At 64.5% G+C, this 16005-nt stretch overlaps 1 protein-coding gene across 1 annotated transcript in view; it reads right to left on the reverse strand.

The window, feature by feature from the left end:
• Positions 1-1135: 1135 nt before the first annotated feature.
• Tmep (Transmembrane endosomal protein) overlaps positions 1136-16005 on the reverse strand; it is a 30955-nt gene continuing 16085 nt past the window's right edge. The window contains exons 6-11 of the mRNA XM_037218173.1: positions 13652-13819; positions 12477-12646; positions 11091-11242; positions 10551-10625; positions 8171-8255; positions 1136-2352 (exon numbers count right to left, since the gene is read on the reverse strand). Of these exons, the coding sequence (XP_037074068.1) occupies positions 2069-2352; positions 8171-8255; positions 10551-10625; positions 11091-11242; positions 12477-12646; positions 13652-13819 (934 nt within the window). The 3' untranslated portion in view covers positions 1136-2068. The remainder of the gene's footprint in view (positions 2353-8170; positions 8256-10550; positions 10626-11090; positions 11243-12476; positions 12647-13651; positions 13820-16005) is intronic.

Raw genomic sequence — 16005 nt, forward strand, 5'->3', positions numbered from 1 at the left:
ACGCCGCACTGGCGCACGCCCACGTGAACCGGCCTCCTTGCTCTTCCTTCCGCGCGACGCTCTCTCCTCCCGCGGGCTCCGCGCTCCCCCACCTAACCGCCACGCGTCCGCTCCGTCGTCAGATAAACATTCACGAATCGATCTAACAGAGACTTCAAACGCAGACCCTGACACCCGGCGCAGTTTCGCGTCGCGGCGAGGTCTGGCGCAGCAGCTACGTCTTCTGACGCCCGCCGATGGTTTTGCCGGCGCATGCGCAGTGACGCCCGCCACGACGACCGCCGCATCGCACGCTAACATGTACGAAAATAAATATTTACAATAGCGGCTCCGAGTCGAAACACAGACGGCACGATACAACAGCGGCCGCAGAGCCGGTGGTTTTTACAACAGGTGCGTCAGGGCGCCGCGGGCAGCGGGCGGCCCGTCGCCGCGACCCCGAAGCCAGCCCCGAGACAGAATACTGCGCGTCGCGAGAGCAGAAGACGAGTCGGCGCCGCGCAGCCGTTTACGCGGCGAGCGCCGGACGGAGGCGGACGCTGCACGACTCGTGCGGGACGGCTGCGGCCTCCGCGTCACAGAATGCAGGAACGGCGACCACGCGGCAACGTGTCATGGACGAAGGTGTGGAAAGAGATCGCCGACAGTCTGCCAGTCCTCCCACAGCGACGACAATCGTGACAGAGACGCGCGCAACACGCTTCGACACGGGCACACCGACGGCGGAGCAGCGGCGGCCACGCCGCAAGCCGTATCCAACAGGCACCGACCTCCTCGCGTGTCGTTCGCTCAGGGTGGCGGACACGTTCACCGTCTCGTCGGCCCGCTGCGCCCCGTGACCCCAGCCCTCCTCCCCACCCCCGCCGCCGCCCTCCCCGGCCATCAGCCGCGCGCCGTCGCATGCGGCTCTGTCGCGGTCGGCGCCAGGGAGGGCGGCGACGGCGGCGGCGGCGGCGGGAGGGGCGGGGTCGCCGTGCGTGCCGCAGTGGCCGCCGCGTGACGCCCGCTCAATTGACTGTCGCGCCGGGTCGGACCACAGCCGGCGCCGGCCGACACCTGCCCGCGCAAACAGCCGTCGGCGCCGCAGCCGAGACGGCCGGCCAGGCCGGGGGCGCCGCCGGCAACGGCGCGCGACGCGGCCGCGAGACGTCACGCTGCGGGGGCCGGCCGGCACGGACCCTCGCAGAGGTTGGGCGAGAGTGCAGAGGGGGCACCAGCGCGCGCGCGACAGTCGCGCAAAGGCCACGAGCCACCAGCGCGCCCGTCCACCGATCACGAGCCCGGCGAAGCGATCGACGCCACCAGCGCCGCCGTCCTGTCGCGACACGTGAGTGCGTGGTCGCCGCTGGGGGAGCGGGAAGAGCGGCGGCGTCGGCCAACCAGCGGGGCGTGGCGGGCGCCACGCCGCGCACGACAGACCAACACCGGCGGCATTGGACGGCCTCGCGCAGCGCCCACTTTGGCATCAGGATCTGCATCTCTCGCCTGGCGGCGCACGCGCACGCTCATGGCGCCGCGCCGCGGGGAACACCGAATAAATAGGCGCACGTGCGTGGGCACGCGCGTCGCAGCGCGCGGGGTCCGCTCCGTCGGCGACAGCCAGTACGTAATCTCAGCCGGCGCTCGGTAAGTAGATGGCGACGCCACGCCGAGGCGTACAAACGCCGCACACCGCACACAAGGTCGCAGGGGCCAGCGCTGGAGCAGCCGCCGCTAATGGCTTCACATGCAACGTCTTCAAGCCCGGCCAAGGGAGCGATCGATAAATGCGCGTGCAAGAGAGCTATGGCGTGCCGACCAATTAACAAAGTAGTAACAACGATTCCGGTAAATGCTATAGAAAATCAATACAAAAGCGGTTGACGCCTCCATTACGAAATCAACCAAGCAAAGCCATGTCGACGCTTCAACTTAGCATAATTATCACCCTCTAATCCTGTCCAAGTGGCACCTAGCAGGGATCAGGCGCGGCAGTGTTCGCACATTCCGCCCAAAGATGTCTCTACTGGAGCTCGGGCCGCCGCAGCAGCACCGCAGGCCCACGGACCGCGCCTCCCCTAGCACCCAACTAATCACAGAGTCGCCTGCCTACTGCCGACCGGCGGGCGCGCGCACAGAGACATCTAACGGTGACCATAGCAACTAGGCTAGCACAGGTGGCGCCACGCGCGGCGCTCAGGGAAACTCGTCGTCGCTGGAGAGCAGCGTGGTCTTCTCCGTGTAGCTGAGGCCGGTGACGCGTGGGTTGTTGGGGCCGCTTGTTGCCATGCAGGCTCGACTGCGGCACGCCGGCGTCGCCGTCGTAACTGCCCGAGTGGCTGCGCGAATGCGACTTGGCCGGACGGCCGCCGGCTGAAACCGGATAGAGCCGGTTAGGCGAAACCGGACACAGCCGGTTCGCGGACAGAGGCGCCGCGCCTCGTCACCACCAGGCGGCGCTTGGCCGGCCGCCGCTCAAAGCAGGGCCACGCAATGAATGACGAATGCTTCATGCGTGAAACGCAATGGGTTACGCTTGGTGCAGGCAGGGCACACTGACTAACATTCCTTAGAGCACCGGAGGCTCCTGTTGCTTCTAGGCTTTACCCCACGTTCAAGTCACATCGCTATTTTTTAACTTACGAAGCTATAGCATCGTTTAACCAGCAAAACACAAGAAATGGACTGCTACCACCACTGGTGCTAGGTGCGACAAGCAAGCCATCAAGCTCGATACCAGGAAACAAAAGACCACACGCAGCCGCATGCGAAGGCACCAGCAAGCATTGGGTATGGTTAGTGGGCCGGGTCAGTGCATGACTTCCCACGCCTTCTCAGACAACAGACGGTGGCGCCACCTGCTCACAGGGCACGCCCGGTGGCTCGGCGCTGTTGTCCCGATGCCACCAGCGCACTGGTAACATCACTCGCTGGTTTATGAACTCCGCCGTAAAGCTGCCCGTGCGCTCATTACAGCTTTGAAAGTCAGCTGATGCGTGATAACACTGCCAGTGACGGGGTAGCTTTACAGAGGGACCCTCGTCCCTCGACACGGGCAGCGGGCAGCGAGGAGGCCGGCTGTCTCCTGTGGAAGGAGCGCCCTGCTGTGGGCGACGACGCCCGGTTACCATGCAACACACCACCACCAGCAGCAGCACCAGCGACGCCACCATCACCACCATCACCACCCCAGCACCAGCCCAGCAGGCGCCCGGTCAGGTCGGGAGCGGCGGCCGTACGATTCCAGCCTTCGGGTACCGCTCCGTCCTCAGCCCGACAGCAGACGCCGTGCCCGTCGCCGCAGCCGCGCCTGGGACCGGCAGCGCGCCGCCGACCGGTCCGGCGGAGCCTCAACAAATGGCGCCCGGCCGGACCCTGCCGCCACGCGCCGCCGGCCGGTGCGCCCACCCTCGCCCGCACGCAGACCCAGCTCACAGAGGCGCCCGCCACCCGCACAGCCCCACCGTGCGGCGGCGGCGGCGACCCGCGGGCCCCCTCGTCACTGTGTTAGTGGCAGTGGCTTGGCGCTTGTCTGACGGCGTGTTCTGGGATGCTGAGCGAGCCGTGCGCTGATGACCGCGTCCGTGATACGCGTGATTTACGACAATGCTGATGAGCACGGGCCACCCTTTGATTGACTGGGATCTGTTCGGGAGTACATTACGCGTGAAATGCTCTGAGCGCGTTCCCGCACTCAGTCACACAACTCAGTCCTCAACTCGAAGTCAGAACTGAAAACTCAGTCCTAAAAAATAGAGTACAAGACTCAGCGGGCGCTGTCGGCTTGAACGCCGCAGCGACGTCGTGCGGTCTCCACGTCAGGGGAGCTGGCGCGCCGCCGGCTCGCCCAAACCCCGCGACACGGCCACCGCACGCCGGCCCGGTCCCGAGACGCGACCACCGCAGGCCGGCCCGGTCCCGGGACGCGACCACCGCATGCCGGCTCGGTCCCGGGACGCCACCAACGCAGGCCGGCCCGGTCCCGAGACGCGACCACCGCAGGCCGGCTCGGTCCCGCGACACGGCCACCGCAGGCCGGCCCGGTCCCGAGACGCGACCACCGCATGCCGGCTCGGTCCCGGGACGCGACCACCGCACGCCGGCCGGTCCCGAGACGCGGCCATCGCCCGCTGGCCCGGTCTCGCTGAGCAACGGAGGGCCGGCAGCCGGGTGCGTTCTCCGTGACATGGCGAACGACTCGGGCGCGCCCACCAGCAGCCCAGTGAAGCAGTGACCCGGAGTACCGGTGGCAGTGACTCGTAATGACTGGCAGTGACGTGAGTCGTGTCCGTGAACGCGAGTGGCGCAGCCAGTGCTCCTCGCTCGCGACCGCCATGCGGGCACCTGTCCCAGCGTGTGACGACAGCTACGAGCCGTGATGGCCATCCGGAGCTCCGAGCTCCCGGCCGAAGCAGGCTGGACGACTCATGCTACGGGACGGCTTTGTCACGTGACGCGGTCTACTTACTTCGCGTTACCCGGCTCTACTCTGGACGAGCAGCATTCACCGACGGCGAGTGTAGCAAGACAGGGCAGTGGCGCCGACTAGTGCCGAGAGGAGGCGAGACAGTGGCACGACACGCCAGAAGCGGGAGAATGGCGGAGGTGGATCGCGTGAGTGCACGGTGAGACGTGACAGACAGTACCAACACCAGTGCGGAGTGAGGCCGGCGCAGTGACAGAGAGTGTACCAGTGCCGGGTGAAGGCGACGGTGGACTGTGCATGTACCCGTGTCGGGCGTGGGGCCGGCGAGCTGCACTACTGCGGTACCACAGTGCACCCGTACATGGTACACGCCGTACACCGGTACTGCGGAGCTAGAACCAGCGCTGCAGTTGCACCGTCAGTACCGCAACCTCAGTACCAGCGCTGTAGCTCCGGTACCACGGCAGCAGCACTGCAATACCACAGCTCCGGCACTAGTACCACGTCTACAGCACCACTGCCGTGGCTCCAGGACCAGTACCAGGACTCCAGCACCGGTACCGTAACTCCGGCACCCATACTGCAGCCCCAGCTCCAGCACCAGCCCCAACACCAGCACCAGCATCGGCACCACAGCTCCAGCACCCCACCACCGCAGTGCGTCTGTGCCGTGCCGACAGTGTACCCGGTGCCCGCCACCGCCACAGCCGCCCGCGCGCAGTACCCTGCTGATATCCCAAGGCGATCCCCGGCTGGCCACCTGGCGGCGCGAGGCCGGAACTGGAGCCGGCGGCGGCGGCCGGCGGCGGCGCGCGCAGCTCCTGAAAGCGAGACGTCTGGGCGGCGGCCGGCGCCGGCGCCGTCACGTCTAGCTCCGCCGCCTGGGAGCGTCGGCTGCCGTCGCCGATGCCTGCCGGACCGGGCGGTGGGTACGGGGTCACGCGGCTCCGATCACGGGGTCAAGGGGTCACGGGGTCGCGGGCTCCCGCCGGGCGGGGAGGGGGCGGCGCATCGTCGGCGTAGAGGCCTGGCAGCTGATTACGGCGTGCAGGAACCAGTCAGAACGGCACCATAAGTTGACACAAGTCAAGTGGTTCCAAGAGTGGGCGTCTGTGGGGCCTCCGCAGGACGTGAGCAGTCCAGGGGGCAGCGCTCAGCAGGTAGAGAGCAAGACGCACGGGAAAAGACGGCTCGGGACCAGGCATCAGATCACAACATGGGCCCAGGTCAGACAACAAGGACGGAGTATCGGGGCCAGGTCATCACTTGCTCGGCCGACCAGGGATCTGAAGAACCGCGCCGGAGTTCACACAGCCCGATCAAGAAGACCGTGCGTGACCCAAAACCAACAGAAAATTCAAAAGCAAGGTCACATGGGTCAGAATTAGAGGCCACATGAGTTCACCAAGGACACAAACGCACGCAAAGAACACAACGGCACGACAGCGGGAGGCCCGCGACGCCGACAGCAACCACAAGTCACTCCCGGGCCCAGAGGTCGTGCGATTCCCATCCTCCCAGCCGGAGACGCGACATTCCGGACACCGATAGAACCTATCAGGCCCCATGCGTCGCCGGTCAGCCCACTTCAGAGCGCGTCAGTTATAGGGCAACACACGCCTGTGGCGCGCCGGCTGCCGACAAACGGCCGGGGCGGCGCCGCCATGACCTGAGGACATGACCCTCTCCACAGCGCAACAAGTCACGATCCTACCCCATCCCCAACCGCGCACAGGTCATGACCCCGGCGCACGCCCCCGCCGCGCACCGCCGCCGGCTACTGGACGTCAAGTGCTATAGATAGCATCTGAATGACGCGCGTGAGACGCTCGACCGATGCCACGCGTCGCTCCGCCAAGCCGAGCCGAGCTCGACGCCGACCGGACGCGGTCGGACTGATCGAGCACCGCGCGACACATTGCGCGTCGCTCCGCCGAGCCGAGCCGAGCTCGACACCGGCCGGACGCGGTCGGACTGATCGAGCACCGCGAGACACATCGCGCGTCGCTCCACCGAGCCGAGCCGAGCCGAGCTCGACGCGGGCCGGACGCGGTCGGACTGATCGGGCGCCGCGAGACGCGCCGGGTGTCGCTCCGCCGAGCCGAGCCGAGCCGAGCCGAGCTCGACGCCGGTCGGACTGATCGGGCGCCGCGAGACACATCGCGCGTCGCTCCACCGAGCCGAGCCGAGCCGAGCTTGACGCCGGCCGGACGCGGCCGGACTGATCGGGCGCCGCGAGACGCGCCGGGTGTCGCTCCACCGAGCCGAGCCGAGCTCGACGCCGGCCGGACGCGGTCGGACTGATCGAGCGCCGCGAGACGCGCCGTGATCGCGCTCCTTGGGCCGGGCGTCGTCCCGGTGGAGCGCCGTGCGAATACGAAACGCAATAAGGCCGGCAGCGATCGTGTGACGGGGTTGCTACGAACCGTCCGGCGCGCACACGCCCGGCGATGATAGTGCGTCTGTCAACGCCGAGGGGGAGGGGTACATCGAGTGCGACCCAGCCTGCAGAACCTGCCCAGAATACCAGGCGTGTGCGTACTACTGAATGTCTTGCACAGACATATGGCAATCCCGGCGATACCCAATGGACGTATTTGCGGTTTCCCAAATGTTCGACCAGAAAAGCCTGTAAGGAGTGTTTCAGCAGGTTCGGGAGGCCGTGAACCGCTACGATTAAGTTCCATCTAAAGCCAGTGAGTATCACGTATCCACCCACACCGCGCGCAACAGGAACATGGCAGCAGAGCTGCTTGATGGGATGGCGCTTGCGACATGACCGCTTACAACCGCTGCCATTTTAATTGAGCTCTAGTGAGTCATCCCACCAACAAATCAAGGAGGATCATCGTGTCCATGGGGCGAGCTGTCGTCTTCCCATGAACATCAGGCCGGCCGCCAGGACCACATCCGCGCGGGGGGGGGGCTTGGCGCCGACTCCGGGGCGGGTCAAGGTCCAGGTCAGGGTCAGGGTCAAGGTCAGGCGAGGACGGCCGCGGCGGCCAGCGCGCCTCACGTCGGCCCCACCCTCAGCCAGGGATTCCCCGTCGTGCTCATGCGGGGGTTCCCGCTCCGTGCCGCGGTTCACGACGCCAGCCACCGCCCGCCGGGAGCAGCGGGAGGCGGGGCGAGGGCGGGGGGGGGGGGGGGAGGGGCACTACGAACGAGGCCAGGCATGCCAGTGCGTGCAGCCGGCACACGCGGGCAGCGGCGGCCGGCAGCCAGCGCCGCCCGCCGCCGCTGCCCAGCGCACAATCCCGGGCAGGACAGCCTGCCGTGTTCGGGCGAACGAGGGGCGGGGAAGGCCGTGCGGCAGGACTATGACCGCGACACCTACCGTGCGGAGGTGCGGAGGTGCGACAGCGCGCGGCGCGCGGTGCATCGAGTCACACAGTCACGGACACTGCGCACTAGGCGGACGGTAGCAAGCTGATGCGTGACGCGCGCCTAACGTGGCACGACCGCCTGGGCCCGACGCACGAAAGCAACCTCTGTACAATTTCGAATCAGTTCGGTACCACATTACATGCGTCCACAAGAGATGAGCGCGAAGGCAATGCAGGCGCGTCGCGCGAAACATTGGTGATGGCCTCCGCTCCACCCACCCGACCCCATAGCACCCAGCCGCGTGACCACAAACGCCGCCTCTCTGCGGACACGTTTTGGCAAAGACAAGCCCGCTGCCGGCCTTGCCAATGGGCGGGGTCGGCGGCGAGCTCCGCCCGGCACCCCTCGGCAGGGGGACAGCGCCGCGCGGCCGCTTACCGGCGCTGTACTGGGTGTACTGCGAGTACTGCGGGTGGAAGTTGTGGATGGCGTCCGTCATGATGTCCCTCGGGTTCATCGTCTCCTGGGGACAAATGCGTGGCGAGTGAGGTCTCCGCTCGGCGGCGCGCATCGGCATCCGTGCCGAATTCGCGTCAAACACACCGAACTGGCACCATAAAGCGCGCTTGAACAAGATGAGGCGTACGAATAGTGTCTACGGATTCCGAACTTGGTTCGCTTGTAAGAACATACATTGTGAAAAGCAGCCTACCGCAAGAGCTCCAGACAACCTTCTCCAATTCCTCCATTTGCACAAGCTCCACGCTGCAGCGCAGCAAAACTTCTCCAGCACGGCCCGTCCTGACAACCGCACCAGCTCGGCACTCTCGCCTCAGCCCACCTCCGATGGCCACCAGCCGGTTGCCCTGGCCGAGACACCCGACCCAGTCCCAACCAGCCACCGGCAGAGCTACGGTCACCGCCCGGAGAGCGTGTCATCTTCCCCGGCTCCGACCGGCCGCGCCCCCCCCCCCCCCCCCCCCTGTCACGCCTCCGGGGCGTCCGAGGCGACCGCGCTAACGCTGGCGTTCGGCAGCCGCGCGCGCTACAGGGTCCGCCTTTGACGCGAGCCGCCAGGAGATCGGGTGGGTCCTCCTCGGACCTCCAGGGTCCTCCTCAGGACTCCACAACCGCCGCTTGCCGGTGGGGCGCCGCCGGGTCACAGGGAGTCCCCCTGGGCCACAGGGGTTTCTCCGAACACTGCCCTCTGCCCAGGTCCGTGTTCGCCTGAACACTGCCCTCTGCCCGGGTCCGTGTTCGCCTGAACACTGCCCTCCGCCCGGGTCCGCGTTCACCTGAACACTGCCCTCTGTCTGGGTCCGTGTTCGCCTGAACACTGCCCTCTGCACGGGTCCGCGTTCACCTGAACACTGCCCTCTGTCTGGGTCCGTGTTCACCTGAACACTGCCCTCTGCACGGGTCCGCGTTCACCTGAACACTGCCCTCTGTCTGGGTCCGTGTTCACCTGAGCACTGCCCTCTGCTCAGGTTCACACTCATATAAGCACTGCCCTTTCTCCTGGTCAGTGTTCTCCTGAACACTGCACTTTCTCCTGGTCAATGTTCACCCGGACACCGCACTCTATCCGGGTCCGAGTCCACCCCGGCCCGCTGACTGCACGCCATGGAGACAGCACCACTTTCAAAAAGGGCTCCGCAGCCGACAAAGTTTTGTGGTGTGTTTCGCACGACCTGCACACCCCCGAAACCCATTGGCTCACCCCCATACAAAACATCAGCCACCTCGGCGGGCGTCCGACTAGCACAAACACCCGCACAACTCGCGCGACAGCACCGTCGGCTCCCACCGTTAAACGCCCACAAAAGTCCAAACGAGCCGCCGCCGAGCGCCCCCGTTGACCGGGCGGCCGATGGCCGGGAGCCGGCAGCATCAGCTGCAGCACAGGCGGCGGGGCGGCGGGCGCCGCAGCGTATTGAGCCGCGGCCGCCGGCCGGCCGGCTCACGCCCAATCGATCTGTCAGTCAGACGGGGCCGGTCGGCCGCGCACCGCGGCGCCGTCCCGTGCGGCGACACACACCCCCTGGTCGTCCTCATGGGGGGGGGGGGCGTCCGCAGCAGGCATCTGACGTCAGGGAGACTTGAGCTCAAGGAGGTGCCTGATGTACGGGGAGGTACCTCACGTCGGGGGAGGTATTTGGCGTGGGTGAAGTACTTGATGTGGGGGGCGGTACCTGACGTCAGGGGAGGCACCTGACCCCACGGGCGGCATCTTATGGCGCTCCGGGTTGGTGAAGCTGATAGGCTGCTGCCGGCGGGAGGCGCCGACAAGTCAGCTCGGCCCCAGCACGACTCCAGCCGAGGGCAGCGGCTCCGTTTGGTAGCGTCAGAGACCCCTTGCCGCGCGCGGGTCATTTCGAAACCGTGTGGTGAAGAGAGGAGGAAGCGCCGGAGATCCGGCAGTCCTATCGCCCGCCGCAAACCGCGACCATCAGCGAACAGGAAAACTCAGTCGGACTGAAGATGGGAAGCTGTGGGTGCTTTGAGGAACTGCGCGAAACAAAGCCGAGTGCTCGTTCACCTCTCCGCGAGCACGAACATTTTTCTTAAGCTGATGCAGATCCAACGGGCGGGGTTTTCGTTGACAAATGACAAATGATAAACGACAAAAAAAAACAAAAACGAAAACAAAGATAACTGTTGTACATCGAACGAAGAGAAACACTGTACCCACACCACCCGGGCACATAATTCACAACCGTCCACTTCCCCCTCCCCCAATAAGGTCACAACCGTCCGGTTTCCGGGAGCCGCCCACGGTGAGAACACTGCTCCGCGGTGCTGCCCCGGCGTGGCGTACCTTGAGGGAGCTGGAGATGCTGGTCATGGTGACGGAGCGGCCGCTGGGGTCGCTGAGACACTCCTGCGAGTAGGTCTGCGGCACACAGAGCGGACGGGGTCACGGCCCGCGCCCGGCGCCTGCCCGTGCCGCCCAGGCGGGCACGCTCCGGAGAGCTGGCGCCACGCAGCACGCGATCCCCGACTGAGCACGCCACACCTCTATGGTGGGTCTTGATCCTCACTTCACCCGAGTCATTATCCGAAAGTGGAACACGCTACAACTGCTGATGATGCCATGATTTGGACTTTGGGGCGCGTTGACAACCACGGCCATATGGCGTCCATCCCATTGCAACAAAACAGCAAAAAAGGTTGCACACCTACTTGTACATGTATAACTATACGCATGTAGCGCACACATATCGTTTAATACATATCATACCTCCAAATCGTTTCCATCTATCATATCGCTAGCTTATGACGTCACCAAAACACGTCATTCCACCCGTTCCTTGCAACCCGAACACCAACACCACAGAGGACAAACCCGGTCCCTCACTGTGTGCGGGAAGGCGTAGCGCAGCATGATGGCGGCAAAGAACATCTCGATGCAGATCAGGAAGTTCTGGTAGCCGGCCGACATGGTGCCCGGGTTGATGTAGCTCTTCTCCTCGATGACGTCACTCCACTCGAGGATGGCCAGCAGCACGCCTGCGGCCGTCCGAACGGTCGTGAGGGATGCCCTCTCGAGCGAGAGGTCCACGGTTCGATTCCCTCGCACGGAACTTTTATTGGTACCGGCTTCCAGCACAGCTCGGTACTGCTACTGACCGCAACGGCACCGTGCGTCGACGGTTCATAGCCTGACGTTAGAACTGAGTCGACAGCGAGCCACACGCAAACGCCACGAAGCACGTGTGACGGAGGTCTGGGTGGGTGGCGACGGCGGCAGCTGGACGTGCGGACATGGCGGAGAGCGGAATCCTTCCAGCGTCCTGTGGTAGCAGGGGGAACAGGGCACCGCGAGCCGTACCAAACGGGGGAGGTGAGCGCTCCAAACGCTCTCCACTACGGGCCGTCGCGCCGCGGGCCTGCAAAATATACCCGAACCGAGAGTCGAACCGGCGACCTCGCGATGACCGCACCACCGCTAGAGCTTCAGCACCTGTGACATAACGCACTGGACGCGGAGCCTGCCACTGCCTGCTGCACGCGTTACCACTTCCGAGACGCGGGTCACGTCTCCCTCCAATCGAAGACGGTAACAAGCCCCTACATGAAATCACGCCGGTGACCTTTCTCCGTTCGACCCGGCTTGCACCGGCAGGGGTGACCTTTCGGGCCTGCGGGGCGGGCTCGACGACCGGGCCCGCCCCGCAGCGGTGAGCGGTGAGCAGGCGCAGCGAGCGCGGGAGCGGTGAGGGGCGGGCGCGCGCGCACGGAGATCCCAGCATATAACCGAGGCTGAGCCGACCGCAAGGAACGCGTCATTAATGCACGCTTGCCGATCCGACACCAGGCTAGAAATCTACACAGACGGGTTAGAAGGGTATGTCGAACAAGCGGCACTGCAACGCTCAGCAGCGCGGCTGCTTCCGTGGCCCGATAGCAGTGCTGAGGCACGCGCAAACTACGCCAGCTGACGGCAGGATTACGGGCGCGCCAACGTCAAAGGCCACACCGACCAGCGACCGCAAACACACCGTGCGCTTTGGCGCGTACTTCCGCGGTGAGCTGGCAAGTTTGCGCCTTGCTGCGAGTGGGAGGTGAGACCCCAGTGGGAGGGCGGCCACATCACTACAGCTCGCGCCCGTCCCTCCGCGGCGGAGACCCGCATCCCGCCCGCCGCCGCCCGCCCCCACCGCCGTCCCGCCGCCGCCGCAGCCTCCCACCCACACCGCCGCCGCCGCCGTCCCGCCGCTGCAGCCGCCCACCCGGCACCCACCCTGCCAGAAGGAGAGGAAGATGACCGACTTGACGGTGAAGAACTTGATGACCGGGTCGAACGGCCGCAGCAGCTCGCGGGTGGCGTGGTAGAAGAGGAAGAGCGCGTACAGCGCCAGCGACACGCTGAAGTTGTAGATGATCACCACGTACAGGTACCCGCTGGTCGGGCTGTGGCACAGAGCGCGCGCGTGCGCGCCGTCAGACCGGCAGCCGGCGGCGGCCGGTCACGGACGCGTCAGCGGCCGGCGCGCTGCGTGAGACGGGGCGTTTGTGGAAGACTGCGTCCCAGCGAACGGGCGTGGCGAGCAAACATGCCGGGCGCGGCAAAATCAGGTCCGGAAGGTGAGCAAGGCGGAGGACGTGAAGAGAGCGATAACCACGCGTCTCGCGGCAGATATCGAGATGCACCAAACACATGAAAAACGTTTCACCCTTACGGCTAAAACCCCAATCATCATCATCACCATTACGGCCTCCCCAGTGTCGGCTTTTAGCCCCCCCCCCCAAAAAAAAACAAACCTAAGCCTGCCTGGGGAAGCGCTAGGACTGAAAAGTCTGCCCCGTTTTTGGCTCTTTTCAACATATGCCATAAGATAGACCTCTGGTTATTGTTCTTTTTCGAATAACAATCTCAAGTCCTGGCCCTGCGTTTCATCAAATCAAGATGAGCGTGCGATCAAGCTCAGTTTCTGCTGTTCTGTGATGGCCATACGAGACGAAGCATCCTATTAGATAGCACACAAGGCCACACAATTAAAAACAAATACGTGTCCAAGGTGAGGTGGTTAAGACAGGTGGTGCCCCCTGCAATCATACCCAAAACCAAGTGCATAAGTGACTACGCCGCAGCAGTACGCAGTTCAATAGCCTGCTACGACCCACGTCCCCTACAATGTCCCAGCAATTGAAATACAAGAATGCACGCACAATCTTCACATTTCATTCAGCAACGAGCCAAGATATGGCGCCACTCACATGGAACTAGCGAACTTAGTGCCTTTTTTACACTACTTCCTCCTCGTCCAAAAATCGTCCGTCACTCAGCTCCGTGAACCCCGTTCGACCCATTAGTTGCCCATAACCCGCATATACACCGCGACTCTGCCAGCTGCCGGACCAAATCCGCCGCCGGCCGGCTCCGGCACCAGCGACGTCACCAGCTGCCCATAATACCTCCAGTAGCCGTCAGAGTATTTGCCGTAGGCCTCCAGCACGATGGTGACGGCCGCCATGGCCGGTTTGACCACGCAGAACTGGAGCGTCGCCTGTTTGCAGAAGCGCAGAAACTCGATCGTGTAGCTGCGTCCAGCCAGGCAGCACGTGCAGCTCCACAGGCTGGTCCTGCGTCGCGAGCAGAGCCAGTCGTTAACAGGGCTTGGGGAAGCTGAGCAAGGGAACAGCTGTTGGAACACGTGAAAATAAAGAGGTATCTGGGCGGGTGTTGAACGCCGTGTCAACAGCAAACGGTGTGTTCCCATGCTCTCCGATTTCGATACAGTCCCCATGCCGCTCATTTACACCTAAGCTTTCATTCACGTTTCGTATTCCTGCGATAACTGCAAGGCATGGCCCAAGCATGGCCATTCACGGACATTGTCTAGTTTAAAGAAGAATCGAACCAAGTGAAATTCCCCTCACTCCGCCAGTCTGTACCCAGAAATTGCACCGGTGTTTGCAACAAATGCATTCCCTTCGTGCAACAGCGCGCCGCGACAGGGTTCCTCGAAGCAGGCTATGGCCCGCCGCATGTCAAACGCAGCACACATCAACGGAAACCCACGAGCTGAGTGGTACTCAGGGAGCTCTGGACACTGGCCTTCGGTCGTTACGCAATGCGATGAACGTGACTGGACGGGGAGAAATGGTATCACATGAGCGAAAACGCCTACAAAGCCGCGACCGCCTGCACGACACTACACGACACTACAAAGCCGCGACAGCCTACACTAATGAGACCTGTCATCGGAAGATGTCGCTAACCGAGAAATCACGGCATTCATCGCGAGGTGTTCACGTGGCACTAATATAGCATTAAGCAGAAATACTCGCCGTCGTCTGCTGGCGTCGGGGCTTTACGACGCACTCCTTGCTGAGACCCTAGTGCGTCAACCGCATATTCATTTAAAGAAGCAATGGCTCGCGAAATGGCCCGTGAAAATCCTACCCGCATCTATCATCCACCGCACCTAGGAATAGTACCCGGATAAGGCATCATTTCAGAAATCCTTTTCTGCTGCGCATAACTACGCATGAAGTAAATTCATCGTTCCTTAATATCCGGATCCTGACGCGCCTGTTCAGCCCAATTATGAAAGGGCATTGCCCATAGCACCAGCGTTCCAGCCGTTGCCGGAAAATAGCCGACACCTCCCCTCCCTCCGCCAATCCGGGAGTAACACCGCCCAACTGCCAGCCGGGTAACTTCCGGGCGCCGGGCCGCCAGCTGGCGCCACCTGGAGCCGCCCGTGACGTCATCCTCCCACGGCCCGGTCAGCGGCGGTCGATACCGGCCCGGTGGAGGGGGGGGGGGGGGGGGGGGGGCAGCACGTGCACGGCGGAGGCGGCCGCCGCGCGCGACGGCCTGCACGGCCGGCCAAGCGGCCCACAAGGCAGCGCTTCTGCCTGGCTTCTGCGCGTCATCACAGCCGCTCGCTTCCGACAGCACGAGGCGGGGCGCACGCGCGGGTGTGACACAGGCGGCCGCGGCGCGACGACAACCCCAGCCGGCCGGGCCATCCGGCGCGCGGATAGTCTGGCCAAACGACCAAACGCATCGTCGCGAGCAGCGACACCGACAAGCGCGGCACGTGAGCGCCAGATCGGCGGCGAACGGTCACCGCGCGTGTCAGAGGCCGCGTGGCGTCACGCAAGCACGCCGGCGGTGGGGTGACGTCATCCCAGTGGGGCCGCCGCGCGGCGCGTCATCAGCTGCAGCAGTGTCCGGGGTCCGGCGTCGTCCGAGCGGCGCGTCGGAGGGCGGGCCGCAGCACGCCTCTCACCGCCGCGCGGCGCGTCATCAGCTGCGGCGGTGTACGGGGGCCGGTGTCGTCCGAGCGGTGCGTCAGAGAGCGGGCCGCAGCACGCCTCTCACCGCTGCGAGGCCGTCGGTGGTGAGGTGGCGCAAGGGGGCCTCGTCCGCGGTGAAGCCCCGCCGCTCCCCGACCCCGCTTCCGCGTCCAGCCGAACAGCCCCCGGTATTCGGTGCATGGTGTTCGAAGCGAACCGATGAGAACCAGAAGCAAGGATCGCGCTTTCAACAAGGGGTCAGTGGAAACCAGAAACCAGCATCGGGCACCAGCCGCGTGACTTAAGTATTAACGTGCCAGACAACTGTTTGGACCATTACTGCGACGTTGAAACGCCGGATCTGGAAACTAGGGACACAAATAGTCTGGGGCCAATGCCCTGCAACATGGACCACGAAGCGTCATACGGAGTGGGCCGTACACCGGCTACCCAGGAGCGTGAACCACGGGCAGCGAGGCCCGAGGACTGGATTCGGTCCGGTCCGGTCCGGTCCGGCCGCG

This window comes from Pollicipes pollicipes, unplaced genomic scaffold, assembly GCF_011947565.3.
Source record: "Pollicipes pollicipes isolate AB1234 unplaced genomic scaffold, Ppol_2.1 Scaffold_4219;HRSCAF=4965_pilon_pilon_pilon, whole genome shotgun sequence".
NCBI lineage: Eukaryota > Metazoa > Arthropoda > Thecostraca > Pollicipedomorpha > Pollicipedidae > Pollicipes > Pollicipes pollicipes.